General features: G+C 36.6%; 1 protein-coding gene across 8 annotated transcripts in view; it reads left to right on the top strand.

Moving 5' to 3' along the window:
• The window catches only part of ARHGEF28 (Rho guanine nucleotide exchange factor 28), a 397,204-nt gene that overhangs the window by 274,186 nt on the left and 99,298 nt on the right, over positions 1-23,720 (top strand). For 6 of the 8 annotated variants that reach the window (XM_069084951.1, XM_069084948.1, XM_069084949.1 and 3 more), the window contains 8 exons: positions 1,089-1,296; positions 5,943-6,054; positions 9,699-9,779; positions 10,444-10,486; positions 15,683-15,806; positions 16,177-16,309; positions 22,683-22,738; positions 23,429-23,480. In XM_069084951.1, the coding sequence (XP_068941052.1) occupies positions 1,089-1,296; positions 5,943-6,054; positions 9,699-9,779; positions 10,444-10,486; positions 15,683-15,806; positions 16,177-16,309; positions 22,683-22,738; positions 23,429-23,480 (809 nt within the window). The remainder of the gene's footprint in view (positions 1-1,088; positions 1,297-5,942; positions 6,055-9,698; positions 9,780-10,443; positions 10,487-15,682; positions 15,807-16,176; positions 16,310-22,682; positions 22,739-23,428; positions 23,481-23,720) is intronic. The other 2 variants (XM_069084950.1, XM_069084955.1) reach the window with 1 other exon arrangement.

Here is a 23,720-nt window from a genome sequence, read left to right as displayed (position 1 = left end):
ATTACTTTTGGGAAAAAGGAATTTGGGCCAAACCACTGAATTAAACAGACAAGAAAACAAAGAAGTCACTTTGAGAATGGACTCAAGAATTCTGGCTCCAAGTGTTGCCTCACAAGTGGGTTTGGATTCAGAATTATAAGATATGGTTGACATATCCGTTTGTGGCTTTAATTGATTGGGTAGGAAGAAGGGGTTCTAGACTATGAGTGATACAGAATGGTAGAATGGAAGGAGTGTTGCATTTTCAGTCTTAATGGATCTTTCCCAGTCCCTTCACCTTCCCTTTGAGATTACCTTGTATCCACCTACCCTGTACCAATCCTGTATGTTGTAAATAGTTGTTTACATGGTGCGTGCCCCTTGAGAATGTGATCTCCTTGAGGGGTGGGACCATATTTTTTATCTTTGCATCCCCAGGGCTCAGCCCTGTGCCTAGCACATAGGAAGTGCCTAATAAATGCTTGTTGACTGACTGGCTGCAGTCTGGATTTGAATCCCAGTTCTCTACTTTGGTATTGTTTCCTTGGACAAGTCACATAAGCTCTTTGGGCATCTGTTTCCTTATCTTTTGATTGAAACAGTAGAAACAGCTGACCTCTAAGGTATATTCCAGCCTTACCCTCTGATCCTTTGCCTGGGTTCCTTTTGCAGTTCTCCTACTAACTAGCTGTGTGACCTTGGACAAGTAATTTTACTTCTCTAAAATGATAGGTTAGCTTAGACCAGTAGGGTCAAACTCAGATTGACTTAGAATACCACCAGTTAACATACCTAAGTTGTATCTCATTTTTATTCGTTTTGTTAAGCATTTCCTGGTTATGGCAGTACCCTTGCCAGGGTGGGAGTTTGACACCTCTGACCCTAAACCAGGGGTGGGGATCCTGTCACCTCAAGGTCACATGTGACCCTCTCGTGTAGCCCTTTGGCCGAATCTAAACTTCACAGAACAAATCCCCTTAAGAAAACAATTTGGTTTGTAAAACCTGGCCTCAGGCAAAAGGTTGTACTCAAGAGCCTAGATCATCTCTAAGGTCCATTTAATAGTTTATGTGTGCATAATGAAAAAAAGTGTTTATTTTGTACCTCAGTTCCAGCCTTGATGCCTTGGACGCTGACAGTGAAGGGGAAGGGGATTCTGAGCAGTCCCACATCTGCCGCCCTCCGGAGGCTCACAGTTCCTCAGCAACAGGGACCACAAGTGGGGATGAGCTGGACTCATTTGAGACCAATGTTGAACTGGATTTTAACATCAGTAGGACTGAATCCCTTTCAATTTCCAGCAATCTACAATCAAAGGTATTCTGATTTTTGCTTCTTTTTCACATAACCTTACCAACTTGGTTATGTAAACACACATGCGTTATAAGCGTTCAGTTGTTTCAGTTGTGTCCAACTTTTCATGATCCCATGTGGGGTTCTCTTGGAAAAGATACTGGAGTGGTTTGCCATTTCCTTTTCCAGCTCATTTTACAGATAAAGAGACTGAGGTAAAACGGGTGAAGTGACTTGCCCAGGGTCACACAGCTGGTAAATGTCTGAGGCCAGATTTGAACTCAGGAGGATGAGTCTTCCTGATTCCAAGCACAGTACTCTATCCACTGCTCCACCTATCTGCCCACACATGTATACATGTGTATATGTGGCCACTTACATACATATATACACACCTTACATATATGTGTGCTCACATGCATACACACACATATAAGCACGTACCCCCATGAAAGGCACCATATGCTGTTTTCTACATGAACTGTCTTTTGAAGACCCTGGGCCAGACTAAGTATGCCTGCTTTTATCACTGTCCCTCACTTTAATTTGTATAGCTCCTGCTCATACAAACTCATTGTTCATCCATTCAGTACAAATTAGTACAATCTTATAAATAAATCGAAAACTTTTATACATAATTATTTCTACCAAGTTGGCTTGGCCAGTGGAAAAAAACTGATAGTATGATGAGTGAAAGCTGGCACACCTACTTGCCTCATGTAAACTGTTACTCACCTTAGGATATTAGGTGAAAATTGTAAACAAAGAGGGGAAGATATTTATCAAACATTTGGCTGCTTTCCTCATCAGAACTAGGTAATGCCAACTTTAACAATGTTTTCTTTGGTAATACAGTTTTCTCTTATTGTGAGCAATTTCAAATTGAAATTCTATTTTATTTTGCTGATTTTAAAAAGGAGAATATTAACCATTTTCAAGTGCCATTTGAGAAAATCCTTTTTTTTTTGGTATGTGGATATCGTTTCCTTCCACCTATTTACTTTTTATTGCTGCCAGCCAATTTCTTTATGTAAGGATATGTCTGTATAATAATACCTCTTTATTTTTGCATTCATATTTTACTCTTATGTTCCTGTTCAATAAAGAGACTGTACTATGAAACTTCGGGTTTTTAAAATGCTTAGTGAAACTGGTTTTGATTGCCCGTCTTTTAATTGTACACAGTACAGAGAAGGGTACAGATTCCTTTTTGGAAATGGCTAGGACTAAGGCAGAACTGCTTTTAAGAAACCCACCATCTTTATTCCTTTCTCCTCTTCAACTTAACTGAGCCTTTTCCATAGAAAAACTTGAGCCAATTAATGGAAAAACGTCTGTTTGTAATTGTAACTACAAGTGTTTGCTTTTTACATTTGGTTTTTAGCTTCACAGGAAATGTACTTGGAAAGAAGTAAGTAAGCATTCTCCCCATCTCCACAGCCCTTCCTCCAAGTGATTTTTCTCAGCAGTCAATATTTGATGTAGTTGACAGTTATTTATAACCACCATAGGCTTTTAGAATTTGACACAAGTAATATTTCTGAAGATAAGAATTGTATGTGGTTACAAGTGTAGACCAGAGCTCTAGTTATGAATATTGCATGAAGCTCTGAAATAACCACCTTTACTTGAGGTGAGAGACAGTTCAATCTTCATGAAATGGTAACAGTCTCACATGGTTCATTTTCCAGAAAAATTATATTTTAGAAAGTATAAAAAAGAAAGTATATATTATACTTGGGAAAGAGTCGTGGTAGAGTGGATAGAGAGCCAGTCTAGGAGTCTTCAAGTCCTTGGCTCACGTATCACCTCTGCCACACTTTGCATATGTGACCTTGTACAAAGAAGTCACTTAGCTTCTCTGGGACCTCAGACTGCTTCAAGACTCCCAAGTTGCAAAGCAAGTGTCATTTGCTTCAGTACAGGAAATTTCCACGATCTCCCTATGTTAAAGAAATAGCAGGTCTGATATTCCCTCTCCCTTTCCCTCTCATTCTTTCCCTCCCTTTCCCTCTCCCTCTTTGCCTTCCTCTCTCCCTCCCTCTCCCCCCTTTATCACTCTTCCTTCCCCCCTTTCCCTCTTTCTCTGTAGATATAGATATAATGCCAGCAAGATATGCAATAGAACCTAAAAGCTTTCTATATAGAGAAAAAAAACTATAGCAGAAATACTTGAGTTGAGGGGTGGCTACATGGTACAGTCAATAGAGCACCAGCCCTGGAGTCAGGAGGACCTGAGTTCAAATCTTGCCTCAGACACTTAACACAAAACTAGCTGTGTGACCTAGGGAAAGTCACTTAACCCCAACTGCCCTACCTTCCCCCCTCCAAAAAAAAGAAGAAAGAAATACTTGAGTTGAATTTCTTCTGCTTTTAAGAGGCTAGTTTCAGTAATGTCCAAGATGATCATATTACGTTTTGAAGTTATATTTTGAGTCCATATAATGCATATATTAGATAATGCATAAATATATATGTGTGTATACATACATACTTATACATATATGAATGACTAATATAACTATCTTATCACTTATTTGGGCTAATATCAAGTGTACTATTTATTTGTTCATGCCTGTATGCATTCACACATACATACAAATACATGCGCAGATATATGTGTATTTATGTGTCTGTATACACATAGATATATTGTGTATATTTGTATGCATACATACATGTGTCTGTCTAGCTATTTAGATATAGTTATTGCGCAGTGATCAACCTGTCATCAAGTCTTCATTTAGTCAAGCCTTTCATGACTCTGTTGGCATAAAGTTCCCATTTTTTCAGGTTTCTCTATCACTCTCTTCTTTACTAGTAGTAACTCAGCCATGAAGATTGTGAGGAAAATTTCTTTTTCTGTGGCTCTGAGATATTTGAGGTTCCCAGTGGAGTAGAAGACCACTCCACTGGTTTCATGTCTATCTCATCTTTTTCCTAAATCCTCCTGTACCCTTTAGACTAAATATAACCTGACCATTGCCAGGTTATAAATTAAATAGAATTTATTGCCCAAGAGTTTTGGAGAACTTTAAAAGAGTCATTGCTGTAAATGTGATTTCATTGACTCTGATTTAGCATTGGGACCATGAGTGGAGTCATATCTAACAATAGTGCTACAAGTACATGAACCTGCAGAGAAATGCCAGAAAGGACTTTTCTGGTCCTTGATGCCCAGGAAGAAATATACCCAATCGAAATTCTCTAAATAAATAACCAGAGATTTGTAACTGATTCTTTTGGAGTTGCAACTTTATGACAGGAGTCTTTCATAAGTGGCCTCTGTTCCATTTCATGCCATAAATTTAGGACAAAGAGGTTTGTTAAGAGAAATCAGGTGCTTGTAGACAAATATTGCAGGGACTCATTGTTTTGGGTCTAATCATAAGTGATAGCTAGGAAATAGAAGGCAGCGGTCAGTTCTGTGATCATGATGCCCATATACTCTGTGAAGCACTTTGGGATGGTATTCCAGGTCTGTCTTTAATAAATTTCTGGTGTTTATATCTTTAAATTCTCTAGAGTGTGGAAAATATTACATATTATCTTTTTTCCCTATCTTCATGCAAACAAGTATTCTGTGATGTATTAATAATAATAATATATGATTGGGGATAAAAGACCGAAATGGAAAGTCATTAAAGATGCAGAAAAAATAGATAAAATAGTCATGTAAATTCAGTAGTGTTTAAATGCTAGACAGTAATCTGGCCTTGGAAAATAATGTCTTATAATATAATGAGATGGAAGAAATGCAATTCTCTGAGAAACAGCTGGATTGGAGATATCTGGGAAATGAAGTGCAGACCTAGAAGGATTATACAATGAATCTCTTCCAAAATAGGGATTCTTGAGTTTCTCCCTAGAGGTGACAACTTGCATAATGTATTTAAATAGAAATTGTTTGCTTTTAGAAACTACTGTGACATCATCATATTTTTTAAAAATTTAGGTTCTTTTTTAATATTCTTTTCCAGTCTAAGCAATTTCAAATTACTAAAGAAGTTTTTGTCTTTTCACTGCTTTTCCAAGTAATACCAGAAAAAACAATTCTTTCAGTTAAGAAGTCAGATTGATCGTTTTATGCTTCAGGTACTCAAAATTCTCAAATGGGTTGGTGATCTCATCAGTTTGGGTGTTTCCCACCCAGTGATGCAGATCCAAACCTGTCTATGCCCATCTTGTGAAACTCTTATCCATGTTGTCCCAGGAGTGAGTCATAAGCAATCCACCCAACACTCTTTCTTCATGTTTGACGTCACATAGATAAAAAGTAGTCTAACTTTTTTCACTTTCTAACTGGTCATGTTGATGTCATATCAATATAGCCTGATTTTTGCAGAGAACCTTTATGTTGCCTGAATTTTAACTTTGTGGTCCTCAAAGATCTGAGCTTATCTGGAAGACAAAAATGTAAATTTTCTGACTATTTCTAAGCATTGGGAAGAATAAAGACATTTCAAGAGCTGTGGGATTAACAAACTAGAAATAGAACAATGAAGAACAATTAAGCTTTTATATTAAGAAAAAAATGTAGCAGAAATGGTTGGATTGAATGGCCTCTACTTTTAGAAGACAAGTTTTAGCAATGCCCATGATATAATTGGTCACATTATGTTTCTAAGTCATGTGTTGGATCTGTTATGCTTAATTGTGCTGTCCCTTAGGATTCACTCCTCTCTGGACTCCGCTCACGTTCCTATTCCTGCTCATCGCCCAAAATTTCCTTAGGAAAAACCCGTTTGGTACGTGATTGCACAGTGTGTGATTCAAGTGAAGGTAAGCATTATTTTCTGTTGCTATTTTGAGAATCCCAAAACATCCAGAGGGTATTTTCAGCCAAGAAAAGTAAATAAATTATACCTAGGCAACAAGTGGGTGTTTTCATTTGAATTTTGCTGATCCTTTGACTTTTCTTTTATTTCTCTCTTCAGACTTAGAAGAAATCCCTTTCTTGTCAAATACTCCAAATCCATCAAGTAGAGATGAACTTTAAATCAAAGTGTGTGCCTGTGAATGTGTGTGTGCACACACGCGCACACACACACACATTCCTGTTGCTTCAGTAATGATAATTTTCTTTTGTGACAAGTTAATGAAAATGCTTTTTCTAGTATGCAGTTCACATCAGATAAATTACTCAGAGAGAGTTGTGTTGGAAAGCAGACTGAATTTGGCACCTAAGGGACCTAGATTCAAATCACAACTCTGCCACATGATACCTGATATATTATTTTTTGTGGGGGGAGAAAAGGCAGTGGGAGGGCAGTCAGGGTTAAATGACTTGCCCAGCTTCACAAACCTAATAAGTATCAGAGGTCAGATTTGAACTCAGGTCTTCCTGACTCCAGGGCTACTTGCCACAATGTGTGTATTTTTTCATTATCTCTTTAAAAAAGAAAAAAAAATATCCATCTAACTTAGAATCATGGAACTGAAGGAATTCTTCATATTTACCAATCCCAAATCCCTCATTTTTCAGATGGCAAAACTGAAGTCCAAAGCAGTTTAACGACTTATTCAAAGTCACACAGCTAGTTAGAGGTAGAACTGGGTCTAGAGCCCAGATCTTCTGAATTCTGCTCCTTTGTGTTTTTTTTTTTCTTTCTCTAAGCTCCATAGTGACTCTCAAAGGAGAGATGGACTCATGATTTCTGGTATATCTTTCATATATGTAATAAAAATCATTTTAATATCTTTTCCCAACATGTCTGACATTCTAGAAAATAGTTCATTCCTCTTGTTTATCCATTGTCTTATTCCTTTTGTATTATATTTTTGTAAGTCTTTCCATACTGAAGTTATGAAGTCTAGAAAATGGTAGAAAAGCCAGAATGTGCTTCAAGTATTTTCAGTTGGCCATTTTAAAGAAAAACTTAATGAAATGCTGTCTTTGCATTGTTGTTGCTGTGTAGTTAAGACATTTCCATTTATCTCACTAAATGTAATTTGTGTAATTCATGCATTTAAAAAATAGGTAAGACAGATACATAAATGTAAACAAATATCTACCAAATGTTTCCTTATTCCCACTCCCACCATTTTGGGAGAGATAGACAGAATTTAAAAATCCATTATAAACAACACATATATAGCTTATAGAGCAGAGAAGAAAAAAAACTTTTTAAAAAAGGTTCATGGCATATTTGGAGGAAAAGAGAAAAAGAAAGCTCAATGGATTTATTCTCTTTGAATTGCGAGTCTTTTCTTCCATTGGGAATTACCAGGGTCTTTGAGATGGATCAGATTTACACTGATGCCAACTCCCATTTTTTTTTCTGTCAAGTTATTCTGTGATATTATTATGACTGATTTCCTATCTGTTAAACAAAGTTTACACTTGGAATATCAGGAAAGAAACTGCTACTTAAAAGTAGTATGAAAACCCACATAGAAGGGTGTGTGTATGTGAGAGAGAGAGACTATGTTTGTGTGTGTGTGTGTGTATGCATATGTATGATGAACTCTCTTGTTCTCTTGTTTTGCCTGACTGTGACTTGCCTGATTTTTGACATTCCTAAGCATTCTGAGAGGGCTGATCAGACCAAGAAGGAATAAGATATATCAAAGAAGGGAATTTACTACAACATAAGTGTATATTTTTTTTCTGACAATAATCTGAGCTGAGTCCTTAATTAAGTATTGTTTGGATATTTTAATGTAATACCTTTGCTTCAAGCTCAGTTTGTAAATCTTCGCTTATGGCCTAGATGACCAGATAATAGAGGAAAAGTATTATCAGTCCTCAGATCTTTCTTTGTTTAGTCCCTTTCTTAGACAATATATTTAAAGTACCATTTTAAGTCAAGTTTAATCTTCCCCAGAAGATGAGCATCTTAGCCGTGTTTTCTCTTTTCAACCAAATTGCATGAAATTCCTAGGCCTTAAGAGCTGAGGATAGCCTAATAATCCATGACAGATTATGGTCTGTATATAAAAATGGCCCTTTCCAGATAGAACCATTCACAGTCACAGGGGACATTAACTCTGCTTCACCTAAAATAAAAATCCTGGCAGAGAGAGTACTTCAAATCTGTCTTTCAATGGACTCATTGTTTTGTCTGACTCCTTGTCTGAAATGAAGATGGAATTGACATTTACTTTATTGTAAGTCTTCTTTCAAGGTGTGCTGGCATACTGGCATTTTGGCTGTGTTGATCTCAGTTTAAGGCATTTAAGCATTTGCTTTGACCCTCACACATAATATTGCATATTACACACAGACACACAGACATACACACACACAGAAATGTATTGAATTAGATGACATCTGAGATCCATTCTAACTCTGAGAATTTTTTGAATATACACTTTTTCACCTCTCTACCCCCATCCATAGATATATATTTAGGAAGACAATGTAATTGCATTTTCATTTTCTATGTCATCTGTGCTGTTACCTCTCAATATCACATTAAGATTATAGATCTAGCTTTGAGAGGCCTCCAATGACATCTAGTCTAGTCCTTTCAATTTATAGATTAGAAAACTGAATCTTACCAAGGAAGGGTAAATAAATTGTCTGAGGCAATGGTAAATAGTAAGCCTCATAGGTGGGATTTGAACACAGCTCCCCTTGATTCTGGAGATCATTGATCTACTTCTTTGATCTCCACGGTTTCTTATTGCTTCTATTTTCCTTTTCCAAACCAGGTTGTCAATTGTCATCCACAGCAGGTGATCCCATAAAAATGGCAGCCTCTGTTTATGCATGAAACTGAAATTCCATCATGGGATTCTTTTGGGGGCATACAGTGTACTTAGGTTAAAAGGTTAAATAGATTAAATACTTATAAATATTGGAATCATAATCACAACTTTATCAAGCTGAATAGTTCTCTAAAATAGCTATACATTTAAAAAACTATATATGAAATAAATGTTTATTTGAGAAAGGTAATGTAGTTGTATGAATAGAAGCTCAGATAAAGTGTCCTGAAGCCTGCCTAGAATCTGGCTCCATCACTATTCTGCTCAATAACCTTGGCCATGCCACTTGTCTTCTAGGTGCCTCAACTTATTGATTAAGGATAATTCATACTTGCATGTCTTACTTTACAGAGTTGTTGTGGGAATAACTTAGATAATATTTAAAATAAAACCTTGAATTTTTATAAGCTAGATTCTCTATTAAATGCAAAATAATGCCAGTCATCATGAATGCAGACCCGTATTTACATTAATCTCTAAGAATGTAAGTTGAGGAATGGGTGATGACCTGCAGTGGTCCAGGGAGGTTTTTCCCCTAATGCAATTATGCATCTGGTCCAATATTTGTATAGAATATTTGTACACGTCGTATACAAATCCATTTGAAATGGATTTTCTTAAACATATGAAGCATTTCCATTTTCCTTTTTTTTTTTTGGTATCATTTTGACATTCTGGTTTATAACTTTAAAGGACTTATCCTCACTCTGTAGATGGTGTGTTCCTCAACAGTGGTCGTTCCCTCCTTCAGTCCCTTTCACTGTCTAAATCAGTGTCTCTGCTCCATCCTTGTAGTAAGTACTCTCCTGGAAACAAGATGGCACTAAGCTGCTTGCATGAAGCTCCCTGCAGTGTCTGTTGGGAAACTGACTTTCCCTTTCTCTTTGATGAACCTTAAGGCAAATCTTATTGCCCCTCTTTGAGCTGACTGTGGCTGCTCTTGCAATTTGTCATAGGTACTGCAGACATATTACAATCTATAATTCCCTCTGTTAGACTGCAGGGTATTTTTCTTGAGCTTTGCTAAAAGGTGCTAAAGGTTTGTTCATTTGTTTTTCCTTTTTTCTTTTTAACCACTTCTGTGTGTTGGTGACTTAAGTGTTTTGAATCAGGGATGAAACTGCAGGCTGGACTATATAAAGGGGAAATTTAGTATTGTTGGGTTCAAGCACATGATGTTTGCTGATTTTCTGCACTTCTGAAAATATTTGCTGGCACTTGCTAAAGCAAACCCAGATTCAGGAAAAGAAAAGTCCCAACACTTTACAACATAGTGGTGTTCATCTTTCATGGAGCGTGATGATCCTTTTCGGGGTGATGCTCACTTGTAAAAATTTGTTTTCTAATATTCTACCTGGCCTGACAAAAATGGTGGAAGTTGTGCATTTCATATGAGAAAAACAATGACCAGGCTAGTTAACTAGCCTTAGTTTTAATTTTCTGTTCTGTGTTTTGTAGAGCAAAGAGCTTACAGTTTATCGGAGCCATCACGAGAAAAAAGGTATAACCATTACATATTTCCTAAGAAAATGCTTGTTGGATTCATTTCAAAAACAAATAAATACTGATTTGCCATCTTGGTATATTTGACTGCTGTGTCCAAGCATGGCAGATGTCAAGGAGCTCTGTAGGAGAGGGTGCAATTGTATTTTGAGAGGAATCTCGGCCATCACTTGGTATAATGTATTGGGATCCTTTCCTTCCCACTGTCATCTCAGTGGCCTTGAGTTCCTACGCCTCTGTGCCTTGGGACTGGGGGCCAGTCTTTTTCTATTGAAGAGCTGCTTTCCCAATAAGCAGGTTCAAGTCTTCTAGGGTGAAGGGGAAGCAGAGAATAAGGCCCAGATGTTATTTTATGAACAGCAAGTGATTATAAGAACTGGGAAATGTAATAAGATCTTAGGTGGTTATGCTGCAGAGCAAAAGTTCTTAGTCCTTTTTTGGTGTTTTGGAACCATTTGGTCATTAGTCTGATTGAAGCCTATAGATCCTTTCTATCTCTATCCACTATGTTATACTTCCCCTTATCTCTTGGACACAGGAGGTGCTTAATAAATGTTGAATTGTTGGATTAAAGATAGTTCAGAGGCTCCTAATCAGTAGATTTATTGTTTGAAAGGACCCCAGGGGTCATCTAATCCAGCCCTCTCATTTTATTGGTGAAGAAGCAGATTGTGATTTACCAACCATCACAGCTAGTAAGCCTGAGGAGGGGGAATTTGAATCGAGGTCCTTTGATTCCAGAGACAGCATTCTTTCCAATACCCCAAACTACTTCCTCCTTTCAACAAGCTTTTATTGCATGTATACTATTTGTAAAGGGCAGGACTGGGGACTGAGTAAACAAAAGTGAAATAAGATGAAATGTCTGGCTTTCGAGAACTATAGATTTTATTTTGTGCCTACACCATCTTACTTCTAATATGTGTTTAATAAATGTTTGTTGAATTGAATTTAATCTAGTAGGGAGAGAAAATATACATATAAAAATCATTAAACAACTTGGATCATAAGGGCAAAGGAGAAAAGTTGACTGTTACTAAGAATGTCTGCAATAAATGACTAATAAATGTTATTAAAACAAACTCACCCTATTAAATATCCCTCTAAAATATTTCACAAAGTTTAGTTACCTTCCTATAGGTATTTAAAAATTTTTTTGATAGCTTTTATTTTCACATTACCTTCATTTCCAAATATCTCTCCCCCTCCCCACTTAGAAAGACATCCCTTATAATATATACACACACACATATATATATATACATATATTCATATATATATTGTGTGTGTGTGTATATATATATATATATATATTAAAGACTGGAAATGGAATGATATGGTAAAGCCAATCAACAACACGTTGACCAAGTCTGACATTGTAAGGGGTCTTCTCCCTCTTTGTCTTAGTCCTCTGCAAAGAATGGAGGGAGGAAGCGTATTTTCCCATGTCTCCTTCAGGGTCAAAATTCTTGGTTATCTAGCTATCATTTTGAATAGCAAGATTGTTCTCTGTTTTCTTAAGTTTTATATAAACAATGATTTTACAGTAGACACTTGATTGGAGGAAGAAAGCCTTCTTTAGCTCTTAGACAGCTGTATCTTAGCGTCTGAAACATGGAATTGGTTCTATAGGCATTTGTATGTTAGGGGAAGGGAATAAGCATTTATTAAGTGCCTACTATAACTGTCCTTTTTCTTCCACTTTTCATTTCCCATGCCCTTTCTAGCCCTTACTTCTCAATGTTTTTATTTATGTTTTGAATCTTAATAGGGATTCCCTTAGTGACAGGAATATACTGGTGCATTCATATCATAGAACATAGTAAATCAATGAATAGCATTCTGTGTGGGATTTGTTTTAGTACATTGCCAAATAAATCAGTGACATCCCACATTGAAATGTTTGACTTAGCTTGTACTTCTACTTAAGTAGTTTTTGAGATTCTGTTATTTTATGTAGGCAACTTAGTTTCTATAAAAGGGTACTGTCAGCTGAAAAAGAATATACTGACCTTGCAAACTGTGACACTTCTGAGAGTTTTTCAAAGGAAATGTGTCTGACTCTTAAATGATGTCCTTCCTTCTTCCTTCCCTTTTTCCTTCCTTCCTTCATTCCTTCCTCCCTCTCTTTCTCTCTTTTGCTTCTTTTCCTCCTCGCATTCCTTCCTTCTCCTCCATTCTTACAATCTATGTCTTCCTTTCTTCTTCTCTCTTTTGATTCCTTTATTCCTGTCTTTCTTTCTCTTATTTTTCCCCACCTCCCTCTTGTGTTATGTCAATAAGTACCATAGGCACAGGCAGATACATAACAAAGCATCAGCTGACCTTACACATGTCTCAGTGCTAGAAAAGTGAATGATGAGGTAACAGTCTGGAGAAGGTCTTTGAACTTTGTGTTTTTCCTCCATGTGAGAGATTCTGAGAATTTATCAGCCTAGCTTTTCTCAGATTTGTTTCCAGTCCAGCTTTGCTTTCAATATTACCCTGCTTTTCTATTGGTAAGTTTTAAGGTAGAATGGTAGATTCAGTCTTAGAGTTTCTGGGTTTATGATTATTGTTTTCCTAGATGGTGCAGTTTGTCATAGTATCAAGTGAAAATTGGGAATTATGGTCATCTTACATGTTGCCATGTTCAAACCTAAAATTTGCAAAACTGTTGTATTTAGTTACAGTCTTGTAGATTATCTATATAGTACCTACAGCTGTGCTGGAGAAAGAGTAGATATGACTTTGATGAGAACATAAAAACCATTTTCCTTTGCTGGGACAGTGTAGGAGTGATCTGTCAGGAAACAGAGAGTGTGAATGAGTATTTTTCATAACCCCTACATCTGTGATTTTTCACTGCCCTCAGAGAAAGCTTTTCTCTTACAGTCAATAATCCTGAGTCAGGCCATTGGGATACTGGATATAAGATAATCAGAAGAAAAGCTGTTTCTCAGTATATATTAAACACACATCATTATTTGATCTTTCTAAGCCTAAACCTGTTGATTGTAAAAGAAAGTCACCGAAATGGATAGGGAATAATTGATTTGAAAATCCTGAATTTAGAAGGTCAGTTGCATGAAATTAAAATGATTTGTTCATTAGAGAGTCCAGATGGACCTTTTCTTTCTAAGCCTTGAAACAAGTTAGGGCTCTTGTGTCATTTTTGCCCCTCAGATTATTGCAAAGGGGAAACATATGAGGCAGCTGAAGAGTTGGCTAATCTGTTATATGTTTTGTAAATGTGTTTTGCAGTTGTTAGGGAAGTAAAAAGGATAAGAGAAGGAAACCCACATATACTATGATTACATTATTACTGTTGAAATACTCAAGTTATATTTATTTTCCCTCTCCTCTTTCGAGGGTCTGCTTTAAGAAGCTAATCCATTAGGATAAGCTATTACAGGACAACCCTTTCACCCCCACATGCATCAATAGTGGTTAGGGATTTATGCAGCATGGCTTCCAGTACAACAGGCTCAGGCAGGGGCCAGTTGGATCACCACTGTTTTGTTCAATCAAGTTAAATAATTTCCTTTATTTTTTTAAAAGTCAACTGAATTTGAGACACATAGCAATTCTTTCCCCTTAAAAACATAATAGCCAAATGAATGTCTAGATATTAACTCTAAAATAACTACCAGAGATATGAAAGAAATCCTTAGATTTCTTTAGAGCATATTGAAATGCATAAACAATATTGAAATTTGTTGCCTGGAATGAATGTTGGGGATTATTTAGCCCAACTCCTATAATTTTGTTGATATGAGAACAGCCCAAACAAGTGAAGTCACTGAACAAAACTTTCTTAAAAGATATCTTTTTTAAAAAAATCAATGTTTTGATTGATTATGGACAAACAATATAACCAACTAAATTTTCTTGATAGCCATTTACATTTGAGTTAATTTCACTGGATAAAGAAGAGATTCTTAATGATTTTATGTGTGTGTGTTATGGAATTCTATGACAGTCTGGTGAAGTCTATAGAGCCCCTTTCAGAATAATGTTTTTAAATGCATAAAAAAATACATGGGATTACAAAGGAAATCAAATGCATTTAAACATAATTAGAAAAATATAAAAAAAAACACATTTGTTGACTTCTAGGGTTAAGAACTCTTGGCATAACAATTTTTCAGTCAATCTCAGTCTTTGGTTGATGAGGAGTAGTAATATATTCTCATGTATTTTGACACTTCTCTATATGCTTTGAAGCATTCCTTAAGGACTGAATGTGCTAGTCTTCAGTGATGACAAATAGGCTCCAAGAGTAGGGGAGACTTCAATTTTTAATCACATATTGGGAAAGTGTTGCTTTCTTAAACATCTAATTTGACATAGATAGTATGTTGACCTTTAATGTGTGACTTTTTTTTTTTTTTGCTTTTTGGAGGGGGGAAAGTAGGACAGTTGAAGTTAAGTGACTTGCCCAAGGTCACACGGCTAGTAAGTGTTAAGTGTCTCAGGCAAGATTTGAACTCAGGTCCTCCTGACTCCATGGCTGGTGCTCTATTCGTTGCACTACCTACCCACCCCAATATGTGACTTTCTTTCATTTTATGGAATGCAACTTATCTTTCAAGGATTACTTTTTTTTTGTTATTTGGCTTTGAGAATTACAGCACTGCCAACTGACATTTAGGGCATACATCTTTTCATGAAAGGTCTTTGGTCTCTTCTGTCCTGTGATTTAGGAGTCAGGCTTAGGCGATTTCTAAATTTTATGTAATCAGTTTTTAATGATCAATAATTTCATGAACTAATCTACAGCCTCCTCCCCTTTGTCATTTAACTGATTGTCATAGGAGTGAGATATGAGCAGGAGGACCTTGAAGCTAGGCACAGAGGTGATGAGTTGTGTATATTTCTGAGGATTACATTTGTATGTACCCTTGTGTGTCTGCAAAAGCCCTGAATCTGATCACTTTCCCAACCCCACAAATGCTTTTCAGGTTATTGCTCATTTGGCTCATCTGGGACCAGAAAACTTTGCTCTGTCACCAATAAGGGGAGTTGACGTTTTTCTTGGCTGAGAGAAGAGGGCTGAAATGACTTCTGAATAAACAGACAAGGTGTTCATGCCTTTAGAAAAACCATTAAAATTTGAATACATATAGCAAATGCTAGACTAAGTACAGTAGATGATGGTTCTAAATCTACAATCTGCCCTGATTTGTTCATGGTAAATGATTCTATGTTCTAGGATTCAAGAGGAGGAATGGGATAAATACATTATACCTACCAAATCAGAATCAGAGAAGTACAAAGTGAGCCGCACATTCAGCTTTCTCATGAACAGAATGACCAGCCCTAGGAATAAATCTAAGGTAATTAACTGGGGGCCAATATCATATCTCATAGAAAAAGATAATGGACATTGATTGCATTCATATCTTTGTGGTCTGTGATTCCCAGAAGGTGCTAAAAAGTTTTTTCTATGCACTTAAAAAGTCTTAGTTTTTCTAAATTGCTTTTTTTTTGGGCAGTGCTTGTATTTGAAAATGTTTTTGTGTATGAGTGGATTAGAGTCCAAACTTGCAGTTTTAGCTTACCTCAGTTGGGGGGAGGGGTGTCACTCTGTACCAGGTACAATCCTTGCAGAGATAATAGTTAATACAAAAACTTTGTGCTGTTAAAAAAATTATTCCTAGTACTCCAAATGTTTTTATCTCTTTCCTGCTGCTCTTGTGTCTGAAGACAAAGAACAAGGATGCCAAAGACAAAGAGAAAGTGAATCGACATCAATTTGTTCCCGGGATGTTCTCCGGGGTTCTACCATGTTTTGTTTGTGATAAACCCCTTCTGGGAAAAGAGTCATTCCAGTGTGCTAGTAAGTGGCTTCTTTTGATTTTGCTGGATCTGTTTGTATTTTGTCTTTGTTCATCTTTTCTTCACTAGTTTATAGTCCCTATAAGAAGGGACTAGATCTTAACAAAAATTATCTTAGTTTCTCTTTCCAGAACTGTGTATATGGTGGGTGGGCACTCAAAAAATTGTTTGGGTTTTTTTTTGGTTAATATTCACTTATAAAAAAACATTCACAAATGAGATTCAATGCATAAGTATTAAAACTATTCCCATACACCCAAGAGGACTCTTGTCTCAGGGACAGAAACCATGATCTGCCCTCCCTGGGGTTGCATACAAGGTCTTTCTCCATTTTTAAACTTTTACATTTTGAATTCACAGCTGAGGTTTTAAATATGGTAAATGTCATTAGCAGATTTTTTCTGAAGATGAACCAATTATTTTTCCCTCATAGTGAATGTAGACTTTAGCTCTTGTCAAATATGCCTTATCTTCTCTTCCCTTTGAGTAAGTCATTTTTTGCTTGTTGGATCAGAAGTTAAGGACATCTTGTATAAAATTGTTTAATGTAGCTGTCCCAAACCTGAATAAATATTCCTTTTTTTGTGAATTTATTATTTTTAAAAAATTATTTAGCATTTTATTTTTCTCCAATTACATGTAAAAACAATTTTTAGCATTTGTTTTTAAAACTTTGAGTTCCAAAGTCTGTCCCTTCTTCAAGACAATCCCCACCCCTCTCACTGAGAAGGCAAGCAATTTGATATAGGTTATACATGTGTAGTCATGCAGAACATTTCCATATTAGTCATGTTGTGAAACAAGACAAAAACAAAAAACCCTCAAGAAAAACAAAGTTAAAAAATATGTTCAAATCTGTATTCAGATACCATCAGTTCTTTCTCTGGGGATGGATAGCATTTTTCTTCCTAAGTCCTTCAGAGTTGTCTTGGATCAATGTATTGCTGAGAATAGCTAAGTCATTCACATCTGATCATCTTACAATATTGCTGTTACTTTGTACACAGTATATTTCGCTTTGACTCAACTCACATAAGTCTTTCCAGGTTTTTCTGAGAACACCCTGTTCATCATTTCTTATAGCATAATAGTATTCCACCATAATCACATACCACAATTTGTTCAACCATTCCCTAATTGATGGACACCTCCTCAGTTTCCAGTTCTTTGCCACCAGAAAACAGCTGCTATGACTATTTTTGTACATATAGATCCTTTTCCTTTTTGTTTTGTTTTTTATCTCTTTTGGGATATAGGCCTGGTAGTGATATTTCTAGATCAAAGGGTATGCATGGCTTTATAGCCCTTTTAGCAGAGTTCCAAATTGCTCTACAGAATGGTTGAATCAGTTCACAACTCTACTAACAGTTTGTTAATATCTCATTTTTTTCCCACATCCCCTCCAACATTTGTCATTTACCTTTTCTTTCCTATCAGCCAATCTAATAGATATGAGGTAGTAGTTCAGAATTGTTTTAATTTGCATTTCTCCAATCAATAGAGCATTTTTCCATATGACTATAGATAGTTTTGATTATTTAATCTAAAAACTGTTCATATCTTTGATAATTTATAAATTGGGGAATAACACTTATTTTAATAAATTTGATTCAATTCTACATCTGTTTGAGAAATAAAGCCATTATCAGAGAAACTTGCTTCAAAATTTTTTTCAGTTCCCCCCATCCTATTTCATCCCTACCCTGTTTATTCTATTCTCTCTCCTTTTACTCTGTCCCTCCTGAAAAGTGTTTTCCTTCTGACTGCCCCTCACCCAATCTGTCCTCTCTTCTATCACTCCTCACCCCCTTCTTTTATCCCTTTTCCCTCCTACTTTCCTCTATGGTAAAATAGATTTCTATACCCAACTGAATGTCTATGTTATTCCCTCTTTGAGTCAATTCTGATGAGAGTTAAGGTTCTCTCATGCCCCTTCATCTCCCCCATCTTCCCCTCTACTGTAAAAACTTTTTTCTTGCCTCTTTTATGTGAGATAATTTACCCCATTCTATCTCTCCCTTTCCCTTTTTCCCAGTGCATTCCTCCCTCAGCCCTTAATTTTATTTTTAAGATGCCTCTTCCTATTCACTTCACACCTGTGCTCTCTCTCTATATATATATCCTTTTAACTGCCATAATGATGAGAAAGTTCTTATAAGTTATGAGTATCATTTTCTCATGTAAGAATGTAAACAATTTAACCTTGTTAAGTCCTTTATAATTTCCCTTTTTTGTTTACCTTTTTATGCTTCTCTTGAGTTTTGTATTTGAAAGTCAAATTTTCTATTCAGCATTGGTCTTTTCATCAAGAATGCTTGAAAGTTCTCTATTTCATTGAATGACGATTTTTCCCCCTGAAGGATTATACTCAGTTTTGCTGGATAGATGATTCTTGGTTATAATCCTATCTCCATTGACCTCCAGAATATCATGTCCCAAGCCCTCCAGTCCTTTAATGTAGAAGCTGCTAAATCTTGTGTTATCCCAGGCCTGCATAACATACTGCCCATGGGCAGCCCACAGGCAGTATGTAATGCTGGCCTGTATTTACATTCTCTACATTTTTCATGGGCTGCCCAAAATCCTTTCATGGGCTGCAGGTTGTACAGGCCTGTGTTATCCTGACTGGATCCATGATATTTGAATTGTTTCTTCTGACTGCTAGCAATATTTTTTCCTTGACGTAGGAGCTCTGAAAAATGGCTATAATATTCCTGTAAGTTTTCATTTTGCAATCTCTTTCAGGAGGTGATCAGTGGATTCTTTTAATTTCTGTTTTACTTTCTGGTTCTGGAATATCAGAGTAGTTTTCCTTGATAATTTCTTGAAAGATGATTTCAAGGCTCTTTTTTTTTTCATCAAGGCTTTCAGGTAGTCCAATAATTTTTAAATGATCTCTTCTGGATCTATTTTCTAGGTCAGTTGTTTTCCCAATGAGATACTTCACATTGTCTTCTGTTTTTTCATTCTTTTGGTTTTGTTTTATTTTCATGTCTCATAAAGTCATTAGTTTCCATTTGCTCGATTCTAATTTTTAAGGTATTATTTTCTTCAGGAAATTTGTGTACCTTCTTTTCCATTTGGCCAATTCTACTATTTAAGGACTATTTTTCTTCAGTGAATTTTTGTGCCTTTTTTCCATTTGGGCAGTTCTGTTCTTCAAGGCATTCTTCACCTCATTGACTTTTTGGACCTCTTACCACTTGGCCTAGTCTGTTTTTTAAGGTGTTATTTTCTTCAGTGTCTTTTTTTGTGTCTCCTTTTCCAAGCTATTGACTCTTTTTTCATGATTTTCTTGCATCACTCTTATTTCTCTTCCCAATTTTTCCTCTACCTGTCTTACCTGATTTTCAAAATCCTTTTTGATCTCGTCCTTGTCCTGAGACCAATTTGGATGCAGGGACTTTGACTTTATCTTCTTCTGAGTATGTGTTTTGATCTTCCTTATTACCATAGTAACTTTCTATGGTCAGATTTTTTTTCTGTTGTTTGATCATTTTCTCAGCCTATTTCTTGACTTTTAAAGTTTTGTTAGAGTGACTCTCACTTACAGGGTGGTAGGTACACTATCCTAAGCTTCATTTTATGCAGCTGTTTTCAGAGATATTTTTAGGTACTTGTAAGTTTTCAGTTCTTCTAAGGTGGTATGATCTAAGGAGAGGCGTGTTTACTACTCTCCTGGCCTAAGCTCTGGTCTTTGGGCAACCACATGCACTGTTTTCTGCCCTGGAGCTGTGAGGAGGGTCCCTTCTCCACTGTGGCTGTAACCTGGGATGTGCCCATTGCCCTGGGACTGCCAGCCAGGACTGTGACCTGTATTCGAGTATGGGCATAGCAACAGAATCCTGCCTTAGTGCTGGCAAAGAGACCCCTGTGATCTCCTTCTGAGCAGCTGTTCCACCCCTTTACCACCTGTGGGCTGAAAGCTCCAGAAGCAGCTGCTGCCATTTCTGGTTCAGATTCTCTGGGGCTGGGGCTGTGCTGGTGTAGCCTGAACTGGACTGTGTTCCACTCTTACCCAGGTGCAACAGACCTTTCCTACTGACCTTCTAAGTTGTCTTTGACTGGAAAATTATTTCACTCCGTCCTTTTGTGGGTTCTATTGCTGCAGGAATTGTTTTATGGCATTATTTAAAGGTGTTTGGAGGGGTTTGGGGGAGAGCTCAGGTGAGTCCCTGCCTTTTCTCTACAATGTTGGCTCTACCTCCTAAATTCTTTTAAATGTCATCTGTAGGGTTTTACCAGCCATTCTGCAGCCAATGTTATTAAATACTTAAAACGCACAGGAACTTTGCAAAGATATATCTTTTAGAGAGTGAAGATTGATTTCTAGAATAAGCAAAGGCATGAGATAAATAATGTCCACTTTAAAAAAATAAGTTCTTGCTATTCTTTATCTAGTCTACAGAAGGCTTACTAAATGTAACTTGGCACCTTCCATAGATGTCCACCCCCTCCCAATCCCTCTTTCAAACTACCATCCTACATCTCTCCTTCAGTTGAAGCCAGATTCCCTGAAGTTATACTGCCTGTATTCATTTCTCAGCAACATCTTCCTACTTAAATGCCTGACTTTTATCCCTCCTACCTTATAAAAAAAATAAAACTACTCTTTTAAATTCAATTCAATTCAGTAAAGATATGTGCTAAGCCTGGGGGATACAAAAAAGGAAACCCACAGTGTTTGCTCTCGAGAAACCTACAGTTTCTTCTAGGATGACCACACACAAAAGCTGGAAGGTCAGGAGTGGGGTTTGATTGGGAGAGGACACCAGGGGCATGATGAGGGGGGAAGGGAAGGGAGAGACAGTATCTTATTCTGTGGAATTGAAACCAGGCAGAACTGCAGATGCAAAGTGGAGTGACCACCTTCTATGCTTAGCCAAGTCAAAATGTCTTTTTCTCAGGCTTTAACTTTCTTGAACTTCCTGCTACACTTGATACTGTTTGTGACCTTCCTTCTTAAAATACTCTATCATACTAACTCCCTGATACCCACTTTCTTTTAATTTTGTTGCCTTTCCTGGTTCCACTTTTTTTGTTTTTTTTACCATTTTACCAAAATTAGTCACCCTTATCCCTACCAGTTTAGTTCTTATCCATTAAACTTAACTTAGATATCTTATTTTTCTGGTTTCAAATATAAGACCTATGGTGACGCTCCCTAAATTCACAGATTAAAGCATTGACCTCTCATCTCTTCTGTCTTGTTTTTTTAGCTAGCTACATGACATCTTTATATAGAGGTCTTGCCACCCTGCCTGGAAAACCAGCATGTCTGAAACTAAACTCATCTGCCCTCTCCCAAAAGTTGCCAAAAGCAAAAATCATCACCAGTGAAATAACAAAGCAGATCTCCCCAATTTGTTATTCACTTTTAAAATCTTTTTCATTTATTTAGAATTTTTTTAACATTCTTTTTTTTACTTTTAAATTCTCTCCCTCCCCCACCCTTGAGAAAGCAAGCAATTATGATATACATTATACACATGAAGACATGTAAAACATGTTTGTGTATTAGTTGTGTATTACCTTGCTAATACCAAAGTATTACCTCAAAGAAAAGTAAAGTGAAAAAATATGCTTTCATATGTACTCAGAGTTCATTAGTTCTCTTTCTGGAGGTGGATAACATTTTTCATTGAGTCTTTTGGGAATTGTTCCTTATTGTATTAATCAAAGTTGCTAAGTCTTTTACCTGACTATTTATTTCTTTGTTTAATAATTAGATCACTGTTCTCTTAATCTAGACTCAAAATATTGGAGCCATCTTTGAGCCTCATCTTTCTTTGGGCCTTTTCTCTAATTAACGATCAAGTCTTTTTCTTCATAATTGTTAGCCGTCCTTCCCATTCCATTCCCATTGCTTTGGCTTTCATATTTCTTCTGATTTTATAGAGAAGAATAGGAATTTCAATAGGAGTACAGTATAACCTCTGGACAAAATCCCTGTAATTTTTTGGAGTGGTTGTCAAACTCTGTTGGAAAAATCCATAAATACTTATGACACTAAGTTGCCACTCAATCCTTGGTTGACATATAAGTGATAACCAGCAAGGCAATGAACAAATAGGTCAGACAAGAAAAAAGACTTCTTTTATGTTCCCTGTGGCACCTTACACAAAGCTGGACATATGAAAGATTCCTCGTTAAACTTTACTGACTAACAAAGTCAAAGAAATTAGGGCTTAGTGTTAAATGAATATTTTGAAATACATATTATGCCATCTTATGGGATGGGTTACAATTTCAGGTTTTAGTGGAAGAAGCAATTTTGTGGGGGAGAATCTTAAGAGAGAATGTTCTAGTCTCATACATTTTAAGTAAATAATACTTTGATATGAATATTGAAAAATTTCCTTTTTTTCTTTCAGTTTGTAATGCCACTGTGCACAAAAGCTGTAGAGAATGCACCCCTCCATGTACCAAGGTAATCTGAGACCACATCAGTATTCTGTTGTTAGCTTCCCTTGGTTGAATTCCCCTATCAGGACCTTCTAAATTGTTTTCCCAAAGAAGCAGCTGTAGTGAATGGTGACCATTTGTTTGATCCAGGAGGCAGGTACAAGTTCTGTACTTAAAATAGATGGTTCTAAAAATCACGTGAAGACTAAAGTGCAGCCTCACAGAAATGTAGGTTGGCTTGGATTTGTTTTCATTTCTATTGCTTGTTTCAGAAGGTCAAGGATAAAATGAAGGAATCAATGAATATTTGGAAGCAATATGAGGGTGGTTGCTTAAAGCACTATTTAAATGGGAACTATGATTATTAGTCATCCTTTGGCATGTGAATTTCATTGTTTGTGGAAGAAGTGTCCCTGAAGCATCCTCTTTCTTATTTCCCATTACAAGAATAGCAAGTGAGAGAGCTATTAGTAAAGAAAAAAAAGAAGATAGTAGGAGATTGAATGGAAGGGAACTCTTCCATCTCACTCTTGACAGGGTGGGCAGGCTCTTCTGGCTCCCCTGAGGATGCTTATTAGACACTGTTCATAATAAAAAAATGTGATGTCTAGGATGAGAGTCACCGATTAGAGTCTCCTTCTGTTTAACTCTGTGGACCTTCTCACAGCCAGACTTTGACATGATGTTGTGCATTTCTAATGTTCTTCCCCACCAGAAACTCCAAGAGAGATATCATAACAAGATCAGACCACAAGCCACTCTTGGAAGTAAGTTCTGTGGATAATAACAAACTGGGCAGGACAGTCCTTTTCAAGTATAATGCATACCACAAATGTCTCTCCAAATAAAACACTTCCTTTTATTCTTTACTTATTTGTTCAAATGCCTCTCCTTCCACTACCTATGGTGGATTTAATGTGATTTTTACATTTGAAACACACAACTAATAAATGAAAAACACTCATCAAGCCTACTCAAGAATCTTATGTGAATGTTTCACTCATTGT

The sequence above is a fragment of the Petaurus breviceps genome, unplaced genomic scaffold (genome assembly GCF_028583685.1).
Source record: "Petaurus breviceps papuanus isolate PSGF00001 unplaced genomic scaffold, PetGlider_PUasm1.0 175, whole genome shotgun sequence".
In the NCBI taxonomy this organism is placed as follows: domain Eukaryota; kingdom Metazoa; phylum Chordata; class Mammalia; order Diprotodontia; family Petauridae; genus Petaurus; species Petaurus breviceps.
Note: the sequence above shows the minus strand (reverse complement) of the source record. Positions and strands in the feature narration are given on the sequence as shown.